Source organism: Leptosomus discolor, chromosome 9, assembly GCF_034619465.1.
Source record: "Leptosomus discolor isolate bLepDis1 chromosome 9, bLepDis1.hap2, whole genome shotgun sequence".
NCBI lineage: Eukaryota > Metazoa > Chordata > Aves > Leptosomiformes > Leptosomidae > Leptosomus > Leptosomus discolor.
The window spans coordinates 44,471,772-44,493,495 of NC_141399.1; the positions used below are offsets into that span (position 1 = coordinate 44,471,772).

General features: G+C 45.9%; 2 protein-coding genes across 4 annotated transcripts in view; one reads left to right on the forward strand and one right to left on the reverse strand.

Moving 5' to 3' along the window:
• SMARCA1 (SNF2 related chromatin remodeling ATPase 1) overlaps positions 1-1,451 on the reverse strand; it is a 36,004-nt gene extending 34,553 nt beyond the window's left edge. Inside the window, exon 1 of the mRNA XM_086470509.1 lies at positions 1,344-1,451. Within this exon, the coding sequence (XP_086326635.1) occupies positions 1,344-1,451 (108 nt within the window). The remainder of the gene's footprint in view (positions 1-1,343) is intronic.
• A 14,687-nt stretch (positions 1,452-16,138) lies between these two features.
• GAB3 (GRB2 associated binding protein 3) overlaps positions 16,139-21,724 on the forward strand; it is a 69,082-nt gene continuing 63,496 nt past the window's right edge. For all 3 annotated transcript variants that reach the window (XM_086470135.1, XM_009946351.2, XM_086470136.1), the window contains exon 1: positions 16,139-16,210. In XM_086470135.1, coding sequence (XP_086326261.1) covers positions 16,139-16,210 — 72 coding nt within the window. The remainder of the gene's footprint in view (positions 16,211-21,724) is intronic.

Sequence of the window (21,724 nt, forward strand, 5' to 3'; positions counted from 1 at the left end):
AGCTATGTAACAGACCTGTGGCCCAATGTGAAGTGAAATTCCACACTAAATAAAAACTCAAATAGCAAAATCTTTTTTATTTTTCCTTTAAGAAACATACTGACCAGCATGGCAAAGTAGCACAGTGTTGAGAATATTCAAAACCATACACTGCTTTCAAACGGTTTCTCCAGGCAGGCATTCTCTAAACAGTTAGTACCAACTTTTTATTAGCTGACACGCATAAAATTTTGCAGAGTAAGTTGTATCCAATACAGAAAGAGACCTTACAACTTTTTCCCCAATCAATCAGGGGATGATCGGAATTACACTGTTCTGTATCTCGTAGCTGTTTGTATATATCAGTAATGAAATAAAGAATCAAGCAATCTTTTCAGGCAAAAATGCACTTCCATCAACTGGAATCAAAATTTTGATTGCACTAATATCAGTATTTCTCCAATTGTCTCCAAGATCACAAATATATGACTCATGGTGATTATTCTTACTAAGTTTTTGTAAGATTCATTCTTCAGGTTAAATCTTGTTCAGTTTCCAAGGATACCCGAATACACCACTTTTTACATTCTTTGTGTCTTAGCCTGTCCTCTTTCTTCCAAAAAAAAAAAAAATAAAGGGACGAGGCCGACAGCCATACGTGCTCTTTTGAGGGGTTTATTCCGCATCACGGTTGCATTTTAGCTGGGCAGAGGGAAGCCTGAAGCCCCGAAGCGTGAGGGCTGGGACAGACCGGTTCAGCCGCCAACTCTCCGAGCCGCCCCCACGACACCCCCAGGAGGGCCCTCGCCCCTGCGGAGCACCCGGCTCCCGCCGAGCCCCGCGCCCACAGACCCCAGCCCGCTCCGGGACAGCCGTACCTGGGGGCAGGGGGCACTAGAGGAGGGGGCCCTGCGGGAGCGCAGAGGCTGTGGGGCTGGCGGGGGGTCGATACCGGACAGAGCCGGCTGCGTGGCATGGCAGCACGGGCTGAACAGCCGGTACCGGCGTGCCCGGGCTGCAGGGCTGGGGAAGGGGGCACCACAGGGGCCGTACGGATGGCGGCAGCCACCACGGCGATGCCGAAGGACAGACCGAGGGTCCGGCCTGCGCGGCGGGGCCGAGGAGGGTGGTGTGCCCGGGCAGGGGCCGGCCTGCAGGGCCGCCGCGCAGGCCGGGCCGCGGCTCCGGCCCAGCCGGGCCCTCACGGACTGCGGCAGCGGGGCCGGCGCGCTGCCAGCGGCCCCAGGGCCGGGGCGGCGCGGCCCGAAGGGCGGCTGTAGGAGGGAGCGGCGGGGCCAGGCGCGCTCATCCCCGGAGGCTCCACCGCCCGCAGGGCCCCCCCTGCCCGCACCCCGGAGCGGTACCTCCTCGGCGCCGGGCTCCTGCGCAGAGGCCGCCGCGGCGGAGGTGGAAGGCACCTCGCCGTCCGCGCGGGCGGCGCCGCTGGGGCCGGTGCCGGTGCCGGTGTCCATTTTGTGCGCGGCGGGCGCCTGAGCCACCGGGGGCCGGGGCGGGGGGGGGGGTGGGGGGGGGGGCGGTGAGGGCGGGGGGGGGGTAGGGGGCGGCCCCACCGCCCCAAACAGCGCGCGGCCCCGCCTCTTTCGCGGGCCCGGCCCGCGCGGATCTCGCGATACTTCCGCGAGAGGGGCCGGGGCGGGGGCGCCACGCGCGTTTCCCGCCGAGCGGTCGCGGTGCGCGTGCTGCGTGAGGCGGCGCGGGGCGAGGCGAGGCGGGGGTTGACGGCCGCCACGGGCGGGGAAGGCAGGCAGGCCGGCAGGCAGGCGGTGGAGGCAGCGGGGCCCCTGGGGAGGCTGACGGGACCTCTTCCTTCCCCGCCGGGCGCTACACAAGGGGCTGCCGGCGGCCCGCAGGGGCCTCGCTGCCTCCTGTCCTCGCGTGACACCGCAGCTCGCAGAAGAGAAGGCGGGCAGGGCCGCGACACGCGTCAGCGATCGCTCTGGACGTGCCCGAGGGCCGTGTTTACAATGTACTGCGCTGCCTCAGGGCCTCCCAGGCACTCCCGGTATTTCAGAGGCTCGGGAGGGGCGTGAAGTGGTGCAGCCGTTGCTGAGGTCCTGTCTGTGTCCCACCTGCCGCCTTCGTAGTCTCCAGAGGGGAGCCAGCCTGTGCCTCGTGTGCAAGGGGCAGGATGCGCTCTCCTTCCCGTCTTTTGCCAGGCTGGAGTCCCCGTGGCCCTGGCACAGGCACATAGAGGCACATGGACTCTAGACCTGTTGTGGAAGATGATGTGGAGAGCCCACAAAAGGATAAGGTGCTGCAGGAGCCAGACAGTGAAACAGAAGGGTACGGGGCAGGAAGCTTTCTACTTGCAGTTAATTTTCTTTGGTTCTGAACCCTGTTGCAAATAGCAAGTGTGTTTTCCTAAATGCCCCAGGCTGTATTTGAGAGAGAAAAACTTCTCAACATCTGCAGTGGTAAGAGGCACCAGTGGAGCTGTCAGAGCAAGAGTAGCTTATGGGAAAAATCTGTTTTTTAATTTAGCCATTTCAAATTCAGCAGTGTTTGTGTATTTCATATTGAAAATTGCACTAATGAAGCCACTCAATTTAGTTACTGTCAGTGCACACATTTCTGACCGTCTATGCAAGACGTTCAGATTCTCAGCTGCTGAGCTGTAACTTAGCTCATACTGCTAAAAGATTCCAAAACAGTCCTTGAGATGGCAGACTTAAAAAATTGAGAGCTCCAAATCAGCCATTTTACCTGGTGATTGCTCACAAAGGGAATATTGTGAGCATTTTATCCAGAGAAATAGATGAAACCCTGGCCCAGTAGGCAGAATGAGCAATAAAAGCTTTTTCATTCCAGTAAAAAGCTCAGTAGCTGTTATCAAGATCTTTTTGCATAAGTCAACAATTAAGCTGAGCAAATGGGTTATTGCTGCTCACATATACCACATTTAGAAAGACCTCTGAGACCTCTTTTCCATCCATACTTTGTTTCCAATAAGGCACCATTTTGTGAAGAATAACTATATGTCTGAACTCTTTCCATGACTGCCTGATTACTCTGAAATTCAGTATCTAAATTATGGTCCAACATAGAAGATTTAAGCTCTAAGCTCCCCTTTTTCATGTTGTGAAACAGCTGCAAAACAGTCACAGTGCTGTTCCAAATTACTTAGCACCCTATTGCCTTCCGCATCTGTTGCGTAGTCTGCAGCAAAGCAAGGCCTCCAGCATCTGCAGTAGCCCTTCCACATGATTTCTTTTTAAAAGCTTTGGGAAGTACACTTTTCATAGCACAATCGAGAAGAGTGACATGACTGGTTTTGAAAGAGTACTCCAAATAGCTTTTCCAAGCAGGGCTGTCTAGAAAATGAAGTTTACCGTTAGCTATGCAAGAAGTCTCCAAGGTGGGAAAATTCCAGTCTATGACGTGTTTGTTCTTAACCTTTACGGAAAATAGCTCACTAACTGTTTTTAATATTTGACTTTCCTGCTCCAGTTTCAAATGCTTGTAGCTTCTGTTTATGCAAAACACTCTCGAGTGTTTGTCGCAGCTTGCTTTTTACTTGCAATTCACAGGAACGTTACATGCTGTACAAAACAAGCTGCTGCTTCCATGAAAGACCCCCTTTGGGTATTTTTTACTCATGCGCTTAAAATTTGCATTCGACCCTGTATAGATGTTCTTAGTTGCTTCTCTTCGACTGTGTTGTGTGCTCCTGTGGATCCAGTGGCTAAAAAAATCACTTAGTCATACAACGGTATTATCATGTGGTAATCTAATTAATTATTTTTTAAAAAAAAAAAAAAAGTAAAGTGAGTTTTTGTACTTAGTTTATATACTTCTTTTTATTCATATCTTTTCTAATATATTTGCAAAATTCCACAGAATTTCTCCAGTTGGATTGGGTTTTTTATGTGTTGGGGAGACAGCGGGGCAGTTGTCATGTTGAAGTTGTAGGCTTAGGTATTACCCCATTGTTTGCCCAGGTTTATTACTCCTCATTTTACAGTCTGCCAGACCCAGCCACCAGGGCTGAATGTATAGTCTCCTACACACTGAGGTTTCACAGCAATTAAGAAGCCTCCTCATGCCAACTCAGAAAGATGGCACTTGACATATTGTATGATGAGAATTACGTTTTCTTGTCAGACACAAAGAGAGAAATTGCATATACTTAGGCTCAGTTACCCACTTTTATGTTTCAGACACTGCTGAAATATGTAAAGACTTGGTGAGATTCCAGGGGCATTTCCATATACTAACCAGGTAAGACCATAAGATTTTTGACATTTTGGACAGTGGCTGTTCAACCTTTCACAAATAGGGGACTGATTGTAGTGGTCTTAATTTCTCCAGCACAGATATATTACGTTTGGGTAACTTTTTAAAATAAATCTTAGTATTCTGTGTATATTATTATATACTTTATATAATAATATAAATATAGTGTATAGTTTATATAATAATATAAATATTATATATTATAAAGTGTATATTATTATATATTTTATAGGCCAAGTTGTTATAAGAGCCCCTTTTGTGTGAGTTTGTGTGGATGAGTTGTAAAGGTACCTACCTATGGGTGTGGAGGGAGAACTGTTACCAAAAAGCAGGCTGATGAAATAAATAGTACATGCTGCGAGACAGTGTGTGAAAATCCCCCAAGAGCTGATAACCTTTGGAGACCAGTAGACCTGTCAAATTCACAAGAACAGATAAACTCCGTACACCAAGAGGCTGCCAAATCCATCCAAGGCCACCAGCATGCACAAGCATCAACAGGTTGTATCACTCGAACCCAACCAAAAAGTGGTGGCTCCGGCTGCTAAATACAAGTGAAGCCAACAGGGCTGTGTGTGCACCTGCTGAAGAAAAGAGGAGCCCTTCAAAGACTTCCCGAGCACCTCAATAAGCAGGTGAGGTTGGCCTCCCAACTGTTGCACAAGCCAAGGAACTCAGCGTAATCGAACCGTGGGAATGCATTGGGTGGATTATCTGCTGTTGGCAGTAAAAACTTGATTCTATGGATAAGGACCGCCTAAATAATAAAAGGTGTCTTAAATACCGGTTGTGATTTGTGTCTTCCCTGACTTGAAAATCCAATTGACGAGTGACAGTACTGCTGTCAGGTGCCACTAGGTGGCAACACCGACCTGTACTCGCCTGAGGCCGGCTGCGGGAGTCCTCACTTCAAGGGGATCCGGCAGCCTATGTACTGTTTAGTATGAACGCTGCTCAGCCTTAGAAATGATTAGATCATGAATAAGGAAAAAAATATAAATTAGATTTGTAAATCATCTTTTACGTGCTGTTGTTTAGTTACTTCTAGAACTGTATCGTGTACATTCAATTCCTTCCCCCAGAACAGCAAAAGTGCCTTGATAAGAAGGGCCTTGGGAAGGTGGCATCCTCTGACTTTGGGATCTGTTCACTCCCTTGAGCGCGTTCAGGAGGCTCTCCATTAAATGCCAGAGTCCAAAAGCCACATCTCCTACGCTAGTCATTTCTAGCTTAGATGTACTAGCGAGGAACTTACAACCACAACTGTGTAAAACATGTCAGCCATTAGCAATAAACACCCTTATAGCTCAGAAACAAACAGGATCTGGGAGTAACAAAAGTGCTGTCTGAGGTGTTTGTGACTTGACTCGCATAGTTGCCACCTTTTATCTCTGTACCTACATTAGCCTGGCTCAAGTGTGAGCAACCACAGTGCACTACCCACGCATTACCCCGACTGCAGCGTTACAATCTTGCTTAAAATGCCTGTATCGAGTGTTGTTATTTAAATATTGCTTACATTAAGTACTTCTCTTTTCATTTCAGTTGTTTCAGAGTTTCCCAGTTGCCTTGGTTAAAAGGACGTTGGTGACAGGGCTGAGGAACCAAGTGCTCAGGGCCCAGGGATACTAACAGACCTTGGCCACTTTCCCTGTCCATGGGGGCCAGAAGCCCCCTTTAAGCTCAGACCTGGGCCTTCAGGGTTTGTCTGAGCTAACTCCCAGGGCACAGCAAGGGCTGGCTGCTCCCCGAAGGATGGGGAGCCACGCACAGCAGCGTGGTCAACAGGGCAGGGGACTCACCAGCTAGTGTCCAGCCCCACAGCACCTGGGCAAGGTCTAGAAGGTTCTGCTGACAGTCCAGATCATCAGGGGAGTTTGTGGTAACAAAGCAGATTCAAGGTCAAGCCCATCTACAGGTCAGAATCACATCTGGTGAGGGCAGCCACGAACAGACAGAGTCTAGTGATCAGCAGGCAGGTCCAAGATTAAGCTGAGCTGAAGACCAGTCCTTCTACAGCACACCTCAGGCAGGGACCGAAGGTCCGGGGCTGAGCCCAAGTGGGGCTCCTGGGCCTATAGGCAGGGAGTGTGAATGAAGGCCCTAGGTGAGGCCAGCCAGGATTATTAAGGCCTATTAGTGTACTCAGGCTGCTAGCAAAATCGTACATCTCAACACAGCAAAAAATAGGCAATATTTTCCTTGTGTGTATTTCAAGCATTTTCCAGAGAGTACTGCTCTCAAACAGCACTCCCTAGGTGTCCATGCAGGCTCCTGTGAATGTGTCAGGGGTTTCTTCGTGTCTTCTTTGTATCGATTCATGGTGTTCCTGCCTCTTACATCTCTTCCAAAAGGTAGTTCACGCACAGCCAGTCCAACAGCAGCCTGGAAATGGTGGTCTCGCTACTCTTCTCCAGGCGGGGTCATGCTCTGTACTGTCCTGTACAAGCAGTGCCGTTCATCTTGTCGTAAGGTGAGCAACATCAGCAAGGCTGACCCAGCAGAAAGCTATTTCCCATTTTTTTATAATTTTCCTACTGGTTTAACGCTCTAAACAGACTTGCTATATGCTCATAAAGATGCCAGAAGGAGAGCGAGGCCTCCCTGCCAGCAACAGCTGGCTGCTGGATGTGAGTAAACCCAGACTAAGTTCACATCCTGGCACATAATCAGACTCCATCTACCACCACTAGCGCTGTTTCTTGGTTCTCAAGTCAACTGACGAGGTGAAAACCTTCTGTCACACATCCTTGCGCAGTTTTACTTATGGCCTGTGGTTTAATGTGTGCCTCCTATTGTTGACGTTCTCTTAACCATTTACCTGCTCCCTCATTTACCCTAAGCTAAAGGAGAACATTGTGCGGAGAAGCTGTTTTCCAAATCTCCTGGAAGGGTCTTCTTTCAGTGAAGGAATGACTGTGGTTTCTGTGAAGTGGGCTGGAGTGGCTTGTTTGGCGGAGAAACCATCTCTGCCAGTTTCCGTTATTACATCTTCTGTTGCTGAGAATTCAGAAGTGCCACCTCCGTCTGCACGTCAGCGGTTGTGTCCTTACAAATAAGTGGTTATGTCCAGCGGCACAATTCTATGCATTCTTGCACTTCCCTGGGCAGCCCTGTTTCATTCAGATCCTTATTTCATAGGTTCCCTTCCAAAGTTTATCCACTTCAGGGTTCCAGACTTTTTCCTCCCTCATAGGATTAGAAAGAAACCTAGGCCTCCTCCTCTAGAGCTTACAGTACAGAAACTACTTCAAAATGAGCTCTTGGTTTAAGCGTTGCTCCTTTGTAACCTAGTTTTTGCTGAAGATGTCGTTTCCGAGGGTGTCCTTTGCTGCAGAGCTTTGTGGCAGCTGAGCAGGTCAGAGCAGTCCAGCCCCTGCAGGATGTAGCTCATGGCTACAAACAAGTGATCAAGTGATTGCCTGATTCTGCCGTGGTCAGAGGCACGGGCACATCCAAGCAGTGTGCTCTTCATAGGCTTGACATGAAATATTCTTATAGAAAGGGGAAATAGAGATTTTTTTTTTATTTGTCGTGCAGGCTTCATATTCATGCATCAGTTTTCTGTATCAAGGTTTCATTTTGCCCCACAGGCAGTCCCTGGAGTTGCCCATAGGGCTTGCAAATACAAGACCTCATTCAGCATTGAAAACTACAACAAAATAGCTAATGTATCATTTGTATCTGGTTCAAAGAGCTGATAGCTGTAAAAACATTCCTTGGGTTTTCCCATCGTGTATGCAATATTACATTTTTAATTCGAGGTTTTAGCAACCAAAGCTTTACTGTGATACTGCAAAGGCTTCTTATATGGCTGCATTTCCCAACCACACAGGGTTTTTTGCTAAACATTTTTTTCACTTGGTATCCACCTTTTTTTTTTTTTTTTTTTTTTTGGCCGTGTGTTCATTTTCGCAGTGGGAGAGCCAGGAGCTCTCACAGTTTGGTAAATTATGAAAGTGAGAAGACTGTCATCTCTTCACGGATGTGATGAGCCAGGTTTATGAGATCGCAATAGAATGTGTTAATTTACTGACCCACATCAGCAACTTATTGCAAAGATACCTTAATTGCCTACATGGATACCTTTAGTCCTTTGCAACTTCGGAATAAAACGTAGTAGCTCCTTCCCCCCACACCGTGTTTCTGTGTTCCTGACCCCTCGCACTGTTACTGGTGTTTCTGCAGATGAGCAGTGGGTTAGCTCAAGGTTCTCAAAATTGAGCCCAACAAAGAGAGTTACTGTTTTTTTTCTCAGATCAGCACAGCAAAACAACTCGACTGCCCACACACACAAGGGCCAGTGCCAGTACAGCAGGGAAACAGATCCATGGCAAGATGGAGGGTGGGATTGCAGCCGCACTAATTTCTAGCAGTTTAAGCTCCCATAAACCAGACTTCCATAAACAACGTGACAATTGCGTATTCTGTGGTGAACGCCAGAGTTTGCCCGCCTACAAACAATGATGTCATGCAGATTTACCAACGATCGGGGATTCCTTTGGAGGTCATACAGTACTTCCTGATGTAATAAACTACGACTTTGCAAAAGCCTGGAGCGTTGTGTCAAGAGAACCCCTGATCAGAAGAGACTAGTTTTGTTGACAGTGAAAGGCATTTTAAAAGTGATTTTAGATCAAAGCAAAAGCTATCAAAGGAGGATTTTCCAGCTGAAATAGATCTTTGCTGCTCACTGCAATGGCATCATTTTCTCCCCTAAACTATGCAGTGGTTTTGCAATATTGAAAACCCGTAAATAATCTGTCCCTAACAGAGACAGAATCTTACAAGATTACAAATATTTGTGAGTATCCAGCAAGCAGGCCAGTGCAGTATAGCCTTTAACTCTCTTTAGTGATGGTTGAAATTCTTTCTTCACAGATTCTCTGCCCAAAATAAATTATCTCTTGCTGAAGCAAAAGCCTGTGTCTGTGGGCTTGATTTCACACTGTTATCCCTTAGCTGATCACAGACTATTTGTAAGTGTACAGTTCTTGTTCAAAGGTTTTAGCAAGCACCAGAATTTTCTTTGAATACAGGAAATGAGCAGAAGGATGCTGTAAAATACTGCCCCCATTACCCTTGCAAACATGGCAGATGTGTTGCATAAGCCCAAAGCCATCACTTCAGTTGCCACAATTTTTATCCTGCTGTGAAAATACTTTTATTCCTGACCTTTCTATCCTTTTTTACTTGCCAGCATCCAGTTACTGTGGAAAACAAGACTGAACCTGGTATATTTTCCAGAATACTATCCATTTCGGCTGAAGGATCTGTTAAACTAGAGTAGCTGGTTTTAGTTTATCCTGGTCCACGCAGAGTCTGTTTCTGCCTTTCCCCTTGCTCCTCCATTTCTTTGCTATTCTGCTTCCCTGACTGCCTGGGCCCTCTTTCTTCCTCATCCTGTAATAATTCTTCCTTTTTTGTAACAGTCTCAAACACACAGCTGCCATCAAAACAGTTCTTCCTTTCCTGCATTTACACTCTTCACACAGGGCAACCTTTTACACACGTAGTTCAGAAATCTTATTTGTTTGCTGTAATATCCACTACTCAATCATAATCAAATAAAGTGTTTGATTTTTCCTTCAACTACCTAGAAGGGGAAAGTATCTGTTTCACCCACTGTTTTGCCATCTGCATGAAAATTTCTCATAAATCACACTGAGGGGTAGGGTTCCTATAACTCTCAGTAACACGTTTGTGGGCAACATAAAGAACAGACAGTGTCCCATTAGTTTTCCTGTGTTCGTTTTCTTACCACTCTGGAGTGTTCTCTGGTCGCAGTAAGAATTTTTTAGGGAAGCCAAGACCCATCCTGCACTTCATGACGTGCCTTCCACATTGCGAGTCTGAAAATAGTTAGGTAGAGTTTTTTCACTTAAACATAAAACTCCAGACTTTTTTTCCATCTGTTTCTGCCGGCCTTCCTGAGACCTTTCTTTAAGCTTCACATCCAAACTTCAGGCTGCTCCAGATAGTTTGGAGTAAACTCGTTTCAGCAAATCCTCACTTTCAGGAGATTAAAATTAAAATTTAATAATAATTTGCTATTTCTGATCTGGAAGAGGCATGTCGTAATCTTGATGTCAAATAGATTCTGCTGGATTTATGGCTGTTACAGATTTCACTGTGTCATATCACCAGAATCCCCCAGCTGTGCACAGGTAAATTCCTCCAAATTGCCATGTAGGTTGATCAGGAGACCCTCTCACGTGTGGGCTGAGTACTTTTCATCATTGTTATATATGAAAAAGGTAGTACATTTTTCTTAGCTTCTTAAAGTAATTAAGACAATTAGAAAAGACATTTTGACTCTTCAAAAAAAAAAAGCCACCTTCTGTACTTTTGTATCTCTTCCCTCAGCCGCGAGGATTATTTTCTGACCTTGAGGGGCCATTGATAAAATTAACCCCACAGGGAAACCCTCAGAAAAGGGTTGATACCAAAGCATATGTAGAAAGTAACGGCCATGACTGCTTGACCATCTATGTAGACATCATGAGATTGTTTACTAGTCCGCAAACAGAAGCTGAAAAGTAGCAAAGGCGCAATTTTTAATGTATGCTCCTGTGGGCGACAGAGAGAAACCTATCTGCTGGTGACAGTGCCAGGCCAGAGGTTTGTACCAAAGTGGGGCTCTGGTACCACCCCCACTTTAGAAAAAGGCAGTTGTACATTTGCAAATAAACAGACTGTTCTGCAGAACACCAGCTCTTCCATCCGTTGCTTTCCTGAATGGGTGACTTTCCTATGAGATGCTGGATGTCTGCTGCTGTTTCCCGGAGGAGATTAGTGCCAGAGGGCGTTGGTCTGTTTTCTGAAACAGATTGACAGAGTTCTCGCTATGTGGCATGAGAGCTTTCGGTAAAATTAGATTCTGCCCTGTCCATAACAATAAAGGCCATACCCACACACAGCTTGCATAGTTCATATACTTCCTGGAGCAAAACCACAGCAACGTTCAACTGTCTGTTTTCCTTTTTGTATTTTCACAATGGCTCCTGCTTCGAAAGCAGGTGTCTGACCGTTGGGTCCCGCTGCCACTGCGGGTGACCGAGTACACAGCGCGGTTCGGGCGGGATATATTCATCAGTTAAGCAGTGCACAGCAGACAGGGTCGGCATCGCTCTACGCCAGTGGTCAGGCTCCAATTTTTGTAGTTAATTGTTTAAACAACAGCAACAAATCATGTTGCTCTGATGATCTGTGTGCATTCCTCTATTAGACCTGATTTGTGTGGTGAGGACAGGCTACTGAAAGGAAGAGAAGGGGCTGCATTATCCCCTGTGAGTTTGCTGAGTTTGTCCTTGTGAATGGAAAGAGAGTGAAATATTTGTCTGCAGCGGGGAGCAGAGTGGTAACTGTCAGGAACAGCTGGAACATATATACTGTGTCATGTCTTTTTGTGATACTGGGCTTTTCTGCTTGCTGTGGGAATGCTGCAGAGGCATGTTAGCATTTTGCTGAGTAAGTGTGGTGTGAGCTCCATATGTAAACAGGGATCAGTCACTAGATGAGAGAAAAGGGCTGTTCTCCCAGGGCTATGGCTGTGTCTTGAATGCACCTCAACCTTCACAACCCCTGCTGGGTTTTGTAAATTAAATGTGGGGATAGAGTGTGGGAAAAATATACATGCTTGAGGGAATGTCAGTCTAGATAACTCCGGTGTCTCTTCCTGCTTTGATACCTAGAAATTTGTGAACGAAGTAAATCCTCCTGATCCTTACCATCCTCTCCATCTCAATTATTCTTCTTTCCACAGGGGAGCAAGGACTTTCACTGCTCTCAATGTTGACAATAACACCACCAGTTGCTCTGCAACATGGAAATGGGCAAGCTTAAATAGCACACTTCTTCAAATGACTTGCCTGTAGGGTCATGGTGGAATTGCCCATCAAATGTAATTAGCCAATTCGTTCTCTTCTGTTTTATTAGTAGTCAAGTGGTGTTTTTCTCTGAAACATCAATAGCCTAAGTTAGGAAAGGAGAAGAGTAGACCAGTACTTTTGTGACGAGCAGAGAATTCCTCTTAGGTATCTGGCTGTTGTGAATTGCACACACATTCGGGGTCAAACTGATCGTGCTTACGCTGATCTTCGCTAGTGGCACATATGAGGTTGGTCTGGTGAGGCCAAACACTCTGGCATGATCCAGTTCTTGAAATTTGATTGAGACCTATCAGAACATGAATGAGCTGTACAGTTTGTGTGGACACAGAGAATGATTTTACCTTCTGGGGTTTCAATTTTATGTTTTACATTTCATTTACTTTTACTTTCTCTGTAATCATGTCTACAGTTCATACCCATGAAGGCTTCTCAGCTCATGACTTTACTGTAGGAAGCATCACAGCAAGAAAAAAATTCTCTTATCAGACCTCGAAGTTTTGCTAAGACTGGCTCTGATCTCATACAGATAGAAAGAATTTTACTTAACTGCAAGTCATTTTGGTTTGAGTTTCTTCAGTGGTCAGTCGTTTTTGAGAACGCTCCTGTAGCTCTGCCTACAGCAGATTTGGAGAAGCAGGCACCACTGGCTGACGTTGTTGTTACTGAGCAAAACCTGATCTTTTCCAAAGTAACTATGCCACAGATATAAAATAAAAGCTTAAAAGGTGAGACAAATAAACCTAAGCAAACATATGTAATTCTACACTTTCAAAACTTTCAGCACTGCAATAATATTAAGAAAGGAATTTTTACTTTTAAACTTTTTTAATTGGGTTTTGCCAGTGATTTCAGCACGTTTATTCAAAACACACTTGAAGTCTGAAACTAAATGCTAGTGGATAAATGCAAAAGCTGGAACTAAAATAGAACACCCTAAGGGTTTTACAGAGATGTTTAACCAAATTTTTCCTTGCTGCTCTTTCCCTTCACTTTCCATTCTGTTTCCAACCTCAGCTCACTCTCTACATGTGTCTTCAACTGTAAGATTTTCAAAACAAAGACCCTGTCATTCACCATCCTGATGAAGGATTTAAGTAAAGAATTTTGTAGTTTAAAAGTGGTTGAAGAATTTGTGCACGGAGCAGGACAAAAGTGAGATCCCACTTCTTCCATCAGGGCTAGATACCATTCATCTTTAAGCCTTCTATTGTCAAACACATAAGTGAGTGACACATTATCAGCACAATGAGAATCATTAGGGTAAGAAAATAACTTTATTTGCTCTTGTAATGTTTGGAGCACAACTACCAAGAAGGCACAGCAGCTTTCATAACAAACATGTTAACCCCCACATGCTCTGCTTAATTATGATTTCTGGCTTCCTGTGTTTCCCCTCAGGCTACTGGCACCACAAGTAAACTGGCACAGATTTTATTTGTTCTGAATATGCTGAGCTGCAACGTGCAAGTATTCGGCAGGTGCTTCACGAGCAGCTGAGCCGTTCCAGCAGCGAGGTCAGGAGCCATCTGACAGAGGAGCGACACATCTAGCAGGGAACAGAATCGCTGTACCCCTCCCTGTCACCATGGCTACCACTCAGCAGGCGTTTTTTTGGGCAGAAGTGCCAATTTAAGCAACTGCTGATTTCTTATTACTGCCCCTGCATCACCCCCTCTCTTGGTCAGGTATGAGTGTGTGGTAGGCCACAGCATTTATCGGATCAGGAAACTAGTCCTGATCCAGCTGGAAAACCTCTTATTTTTGACTCATCCTTTTCCAAACTGTCAGTTTTCTGATTCAGTTCATCTTGTAGCCATGCAAATAGACTGTGCCTGTGTAATGGAGGAGATGGCAGAAGGGCAGGGACAAGTGGCTTCAGAGATCAGGACGACTGGTGATTTAAGCAGCATTATCACTGAGCACAAGCAAAGACGGAGCCTCAGCTCTCTTTAAGGCTGTGGTTTGGTATTCGGCATTTAGATCCGTTTGGCAGTCCAGGTTCCTCACCACCCTGTCCTGCCCCCCGCCCCCATCTCCTCTGCTGCCTTGTTGCAAGTGGTTGTGCAGCTGCACAAGGAACCTGACGGGGAGCCCATCTGTCTGAAGAATGATCCAGGGAAAAATGGGTATTGTTGTGACACTGCAGGGATAAGACATGAAGTATATCACAATTCATTTTATTTTGGCAGACAAATGTTTTAAAGCCTTCAGGTTTAAGGCTATCAAATCTGTCAGTGATACAGTCAAGTCTCATGTGGAAGGAAAGTGTGACTTTCCTTCCCTAAATAAGTTCCATGGCTGGATGCTTCTCTCCAAGGAGAAGCGTTACAAAGCCTTGTTCACAAACCTGCTATTAAACACGTGACGTTGTTAAAACATCACTGTGAATAAAGGCTATATGGGACTGAGTGAAGGTGGTAGTAGAATGTAAGGCTGGGAATTAAATAATATTGGAAGGCTGCATGAAAGTCACTTACTCTCAAACCAAAACCTGTGTAGAGAAGTCAGAGCACATTTGAAATGAAGTGTTTAGAGTTTATCCATGACAGATTTTATTTACGGTAAGATTTTTAAGGCAGGTGATAATGTAAAGCGCTAGCAACGGGGATGCTATGAGTTTATACAGATTTATTTATACGGTTATGCAAATATACACAGGGCACATATTTATATATTATATGCCATTTATAGTACATATGATATTAAATACAATAAATACATATCGCCACAAAGTTTTTGCTTAAAATCTTGAAAAAAACCAAGCATGGTTTCCAGTTTGTCCGATTCCAGCAGTGACGCTGCAAGCCGCTGTCAGCCGGCCCTGCCAAAGAGCTCCCCGCACAGCTGTGAAAAATTCTGTGAAGACGTTAAACTCTCCCCCAGGCCTGATGCCAACCCCACCTTGCAGAGCCAGGCTCCACCGTGTGCGCTGCACCTGGGCAGAAGCATACGGGACTCCTCAGAAATTACACACTAGTAAAAACCAGTGAAGAATCACTGTGTCCACTTTAAATCTAAGTCAAAGCCATAAACAGCTTTGTAGAAATGAACACAAGGTGCCCTGTCCTTGAAAAGCCAGGAGTTTCCCATCCTGGGAAGAGGCACTAACTCCAAGGATATCGGCAAAGTTATGCACCTTGCGGTCACATTTTTTGGCTGCGGCAGTGGAATGGCAACCTGTGCCCCTGAGGTCATTTCTGAAAAACTCTGTTTCTAAAAAATCCGCAATGATGTGAGCCGAAAAAAACCCGAGTTTATTTGTAGTAAATTCACACAGGGGACCAAACGCCACTGACAACCCTTTAAATCCACAAGCTGAAGAAGTCCGGCGGTAGCGGGGCAGGCGGGCGGTGGAAGCTGAAGCGGACCTCCCGGTGCGGACGGAGCGCAGCGGCTGTGCGGGACGGCACCGCCACCGGTGCCGCCGCCGCCGCCGCCAGGCCGAAGCCCTTCTCCCGCCGCCGAGGCCAGCCCCACCGGGGGCACCAGCTGCAGCGCTACCTCCCCGGGGCCGCCGCGGGCTCCGCTCCTCCCGGAGCCCCCAAAGCTCCGCCGTGCTTCCCCCCCCCCCCCCCCGCCCCCGGGCAGGGGGCTGTCAGCATCCCCGGCACACCGGGCTGCCCCCTCCCGGGGGGGCGCGGAGCCGGGCTCCCCCCCCCCGGGGGGGAGCGATGCGGCGGCCGGCGGGGCCGGGCGCGGGAGCCGCCCGCTGGCGGTGGCGGTGGCGGCGGCGGCGGCGGTGGGTGTCGCAGCCGCCGGCGGCGTGGCGGCGAGCCCCGGCCGCCCATCACGTGCTCGGTGTGTTGCATTGTGTTGGCGGCGGAGGGAGGGCTGGCCGTGTCAGTGATCAATGTCATGACTTCCTCCTCGGGCTGGAGCCGTGTCAGAGCCCGGCTGAAGGAAGCCGATTGCTGCTGGGTTCAAATCGGCGGGGAACAATACACGCGCACCCCCGCCCGCACCCGCAGCCCGCACCCTGGCTCCCGCATCGCCGCTCCGCGCCGGGGGGGAAGATGAGCTCAGGGGACGTCGTTTGCACTGGATGGCTCATTAAATCGCCCCCCGAGAAGAAACTCAAGAGATACGTAAGTGCAGAGGCTCTGCTGGTATTTTTTTCTCGCTAAACGGATTTCGGCATGTGCTCGGTGCCTTACTCTTCTTTTGAAATGTCTCGCCTGTTTCGGCTTCGCCTTGGACCAAAACAAAAAGATTTGCAAGTCCGTGTGCTTATGCAGTATTTTAGTTTGCACCGGTATTCTTGTGCCCTTTGGAAGTAACCTTTCCCAGCTCGTCAGGTTATACTACTTCAGTTGTTATGCAACGTATCTTGGTTAAAAACCACATTTCGGTTTCAGTTAATGTTGCCGTAACTAACAGAATTGTTGTAACAGAATTTCAGATGTCACTTTTGCAGGGAAGGGCAAGAACCTCCTGAAGAAAACCCACTACTTTAAATTCTGAGGCTCTGCTTTGTTAAGATGCTCTGTAATTTCTATGACACTTGCTAAAGGCAACATCTGCAATAGTTTTATTTACCGATTTAATGTGCCAGATGCAGTTGCTAGCAGAAAGCTTTACTTTGTGTCTGTGATAAAGAGGTGCTGGAAGACGCCGTGCTGTAAAGTTCCTGATAGCTGAAAGGTGAAGGGGGCTGATGAGAAGCAGCAAGCGCTGCATGCATGGAAAGCTGCAACTGCATTATGTGTAAAGGGGGCCCCTTGTTTCGTTCTGTATCTGCCTGCCTGTTTTTCTGGGAAAAAAAAAAAAAAAGGAAGAAAAAAAGGAGGCAGTGTGTTGCAAACATAGGAAACTATCGTTGTAGGACTGTCAGGAAGGCACTCCAGGTAGAAATAAACGACCCTTAAAAAATTGCTTGGGACAGCGTTAAAAATGCAAGCCCGTCGTGGGCCATTTTGCACGCTCATTTGTGGTGGTTCTTCATCAGGCACGTTGGTGCTGTTGTTACGCTTCTGGAATCGGTGGTACGCGTTTGAGTCACGCACTTGTAACCTAACTCACCCCAGAGCGCTGCACCGGACTAGAAGGATGCCACCATATGTGGCTATCGCACTCCCGAGCCATACATACAGCTTACATCATTTGTCATATTCACTTCTGTTTATCAGCATTTTTTCTGGTCTGCTGATGTTAGCTTTTTCTAGTAATATGAGGGATAACTGTCTCGTGAAGAACGTGGTAGATATCAGTTGGTAGTGTATTTTTTCTTTGCACTAAAAGTGGGGAGAAAGGATAATTTACTGATGTTAGAATTTACTTTTAACTTATTCTAAGACAGAGTTTCTTCTTTTAGATCACAGTATTGCACTGAAATGGCTGAATATTTGCTTTGTTCAGGTAACATTTTCCAATTCTAAAATAACCACTATGATGTGTCTCAAGGGAGCTGCAACTAAAATATGGATATCTATTTTTCGTTCTATTTTGTAACGAGTGTACTAATAGCACTGTATAGCAGGCACTAGACAATGTAAGAGCCACTGATTCACCCAGCTGGTATCATTAGTAACTCTGTCAGTGAAGCTATTTTTGATGACTCAATATTCATAAAAGGGCAAAGTAGAGAAAACAGAATGTGATAAAGATGGGATTTGAAAGCCCCCATTATACAGTGAAGATAATAGTCACAACAGGGGCTCTGATCAGCTCACAAGACTAGTTGCAGTCTGCTCTGCTCAGATTTTGCACTACAAAACCTAGGGAAATTGGGTCTATGTTATTCTTCAAACATCAACCACTAGATTAGCCAGATCTCTGCAGATTAGGCTTTGTTTTCTGGTTAGGAGGATAAACGACTCCTTTGTCCACAATAAAGCAGAAAGAAATCTGCTGCAAGTACAGCAAAGATTAATGTCCTTTCACATGTGACTGGTTACACGGTAGATGCTACAAACTAAATGGAAATTGGCTCTTAACCGCTGTAAACTATTCTTTTTCCCACTTTTTATATAGTTTCATCAGCACGGCAGGTCGTGCATCTTGCACTGGGGTGGTAAGATAGCTCGGGCTGATCCACAGTGACTGCTTAAAAACAACACAAGCTTTAAAACAATGACTGTTTAAACTGACTTCAGTAGGTGTCAAGTGTCAACCGCTTACAGGAGAATGGTGTTGGCTCTGGTTCTGAACTGACAACATACATAAATCCCCAAGCTTTACACCAGCCTTTGTGTTCAGCTGGCAAAACCCATGGTCTGAGCTGAGGCTTCCAGGGAGCTTCAAATACAGGCTTGGTCTGCTGCTCACCGGGATGTCTCTTACACTGGAGTAACTCGGTTGCTCTCACAGGGTTGTCTCCCAGTTTACATTTTCCTCAGTTCAGCATCCGGCCTTTATAAGGTCCAGCTTGAGGGTCTCTTGTTTTACATGCAGATAAATTCTTAATCCTCAGTCTACTACAATCACTAAGAAAATCCAATTCATTTCAGTGGAATCTGTAGTTAAGAGACCAGACAAAGTGATGAATTCAGGTTGTGAGACTGGGAACTGCAGATAGTCCCACTGAAGCCACTGAGAATATTTACAGTGTTTATAAAATTAAACAAATACATCTTTCTGAGATTGGAGCCTAAAGACCAAAGTATACCTTCACTTATGCTTGTTCTCTGATGAAAGCAATTAGGTTTTCTACTCAAGAACAAGTCAGAATTTGGTTCCAGGTAAGCAGACCGTTAATTTCAAAACTTTGAAAAGCAAAAAGCAGGTGTTAAGAGCCTATATTTTTCCTGTAATGTCTTACAAAGCTGATGCTCTTAGTAGCACTATTCTTAGAAGTGTCTTATCATTCCCTAACAAAGGCTGCTCTCTTACATGTGCAGGAAACGAACATGAGATTAATTACCCAAGTGTAACTTTCTGTAAAAACAGAGAGCTTAATGCTAAATGCAGAGAATTCATTAGAAAGCACAAGCAGTTTCACTTCAGCAGGCAAATAATCTAATAGTGGTTTAATAGCATGTGCAATGCTTTTCCCCCTGTCTGATACTTGAACCATTAATCCACCACGTCAGCCTGTCTAAAGAGGCAGTTGTGCAAGGAGTCTCCTGGGAGAGCATTCGGTGTGCGTTGCAGTTCTTTGTCCCCTAAGTGTGACCTGAAAGCTGTGCTGCTCTCGTTTCCCCGCTTGGTTCCCGCTTTTCTCACCAGCCGAGGCTTTGTGGGCCTGAGGGGTTCCAGGGAACCCCCGAAGCTCTGGGGGAGGTGGGTATGGGGTGGGGGCAAGAAAGAAAGAAGCTGCTACCGAAAACTAGGAAGTGGTGGTGGTGAAGGTGAAGTCCGCAACGGTTTAGACCAAAAATGCTAAGTTTCAGCTACAGCTTGACACTCAGCCCTATGGGAGGAAAACCTGGCTCCACTGGAGATTTTTGGTATTGATGTTGGATCATGCGTACCAGCCTCTGTAGGAAATGAGATGTGATGGGAGAATCTGCTTCAGGTTTGATGGGTTTTGCAGTGCCTTACATTAGTGCAGAATATATCCAACCAGGGATTTAGATTAGGCATTCAGAGCCGCAAGGGAAAAGAAGTGTTTATGTTTCTCAAAAAAATTTTAAAATTCAGAAGGCTCAGGGTGGTATTGTCCACGTATCCCAATTCTGTAATGTCAGCCTTGAACAGCCAGCTTTTTGATACTTTTCATATGGAAATATGTCTGCTCACTGACTGGTAGTATTTGTTTTCTGTTTATTGGAGAGGAGGGAGAATGGTTTAATGGCCTAGAAAACAAAGGAATTACTACAGCCTGTGCAAAAAGTCACTATGAGGGGAAAAAAGACATGGAAGAAAGCAGAGAGGATATCTAATGAAATAAGAGACTAGTGCCATTGGGAAAACACATCGTTCATATGTTGATAAGGAGAACGAGGTGGAATTTTTAACAGGCAGCTAATTTCAATTTATCCCCACGTCGCTGTCCTGCAGTTTGTCACACCTATGAGGAGCAGCAGTGGTAGTCAGCCAGCCTGCCCACCGGCTCCAGTGAATGCCACACCAGTATTTACTTACTGTTAGTGCTAAGTTACGTGTTTGCAGTAGTAAAGGGCTATGTACAGATGCTTGCTTGTTGTGAGTCAGTGCAGCTCCATTTAAGTCAATGCTGCACAGCTGTACCCCAGCTGAAGAGCTATTTTTAATCTTCAGTACTATACGAATTGATGAGGGAAGACCACTTGCTCAAAAAAAAAGACAAGTTTCCCACTTTACTTGAGTGACTGGTTTCTTCAAACATTATTGAAAACCAAAATTCCTTGTCAGCATCTCTAGAACAAGAGTCTGAAACGGACCCCATGTGAAAATTTAGTCTTGCACTTCTTACCATACTCCTTGGAGTGTCTGGTCTGGGAAGTCAAATAGAGGTGTAAATTAATGTAGCAGATGCAAAAAGCTAGTAAAGTGGCGTCCGTTCCTGCTGTCTCTGCGCGAGGGGCAGTAAGTGCCGTCAGAAGGGCACAGCAGCAAGTAGCTACAGGCGGTCGTCTCTGACTGTTCGGGGGGAATCTGTCAAAACTCGACCACAGCACACCATTGCTTGGGTTTCACAAGACAAGATAATCTAGACAACTTCTACATTTTTAGCTGAAGTTCTGGTATTTATCGGGAGAACAAACAGGAAGTTACTGTCCGCTAAGAAGAAAAAGTAAACTAGAATTATGGAAGAGTATGCTCAAGTAATAGGAACAAGAGTCCCACAGCACTGCTAAGGGTGGGTGGGATGCAGAGCGTCTGCTCCTGGTCTAGCATTGGGCTGGTGTCAGCAGGGTATACTGACACCCTCACCTAAAAGAAATCCCCAAGTGCTGTGAGAGGTCAAGTGCTTCTGCTGGTTTGGGATTTGGGGGAAGTTTCAGAAAAATAACTATCAAAGAGAAATCCGAACTTAATTCTTTTCTATAAACCTTTTTATTTCCAAATGCTTCCTACAAAACCTCACCTCTTGAGCTCTGTCCCCTCTGAATAGAGAGTTACAGCCACCTTTCATACCCTGCTGGAATCCACATCCCAAACTCTCATTGAAATAACTCAGTTTATTTAACCAATTTGTGCGGGTTTTGTAACTCTAGTCTATAGGCTGGGTAGGAATAGGAGTCCCATGTGATGGAGAAAGTTGACAGAGCCTTTTAGATGGTTCTAGCTGTAAGTTTTGTACCTATGTTTTTCCTGCTGTTCCTTCGTTTAAAAATCCAGCATATATTCTCTGGTTTGTCTATTAAGGAAGAACTCAGTTTTGAGAAAATGAAGACTTTTGTACAGGAGCTCCTGTGCTGCAGACTAAATATTCCCTTCTCTCTGAACTCCTGAACAAATGGATCTCACTGGTAAAATAACAGCAGAAAAATTATTTTAGGGAGGAGTTCCCGTCATTGGAGTTAAACACTTGTAATTACCTAAGTGCAAATCAGACCATTTTCCACCGCTCAACCTTTTTTTTGGTAGGTTAAGTGCGATGTTCATTCTAGACCATTTTCTTGCATTTTAACTATGTTTTGGTAGTTTAAATGCAATGTTCAATGAGATAGGCTGACTTCGAAGAAAAAATAATTTCTGAAAAACACTGCTGTTCTTGGCAACCTGTATATCAGAAT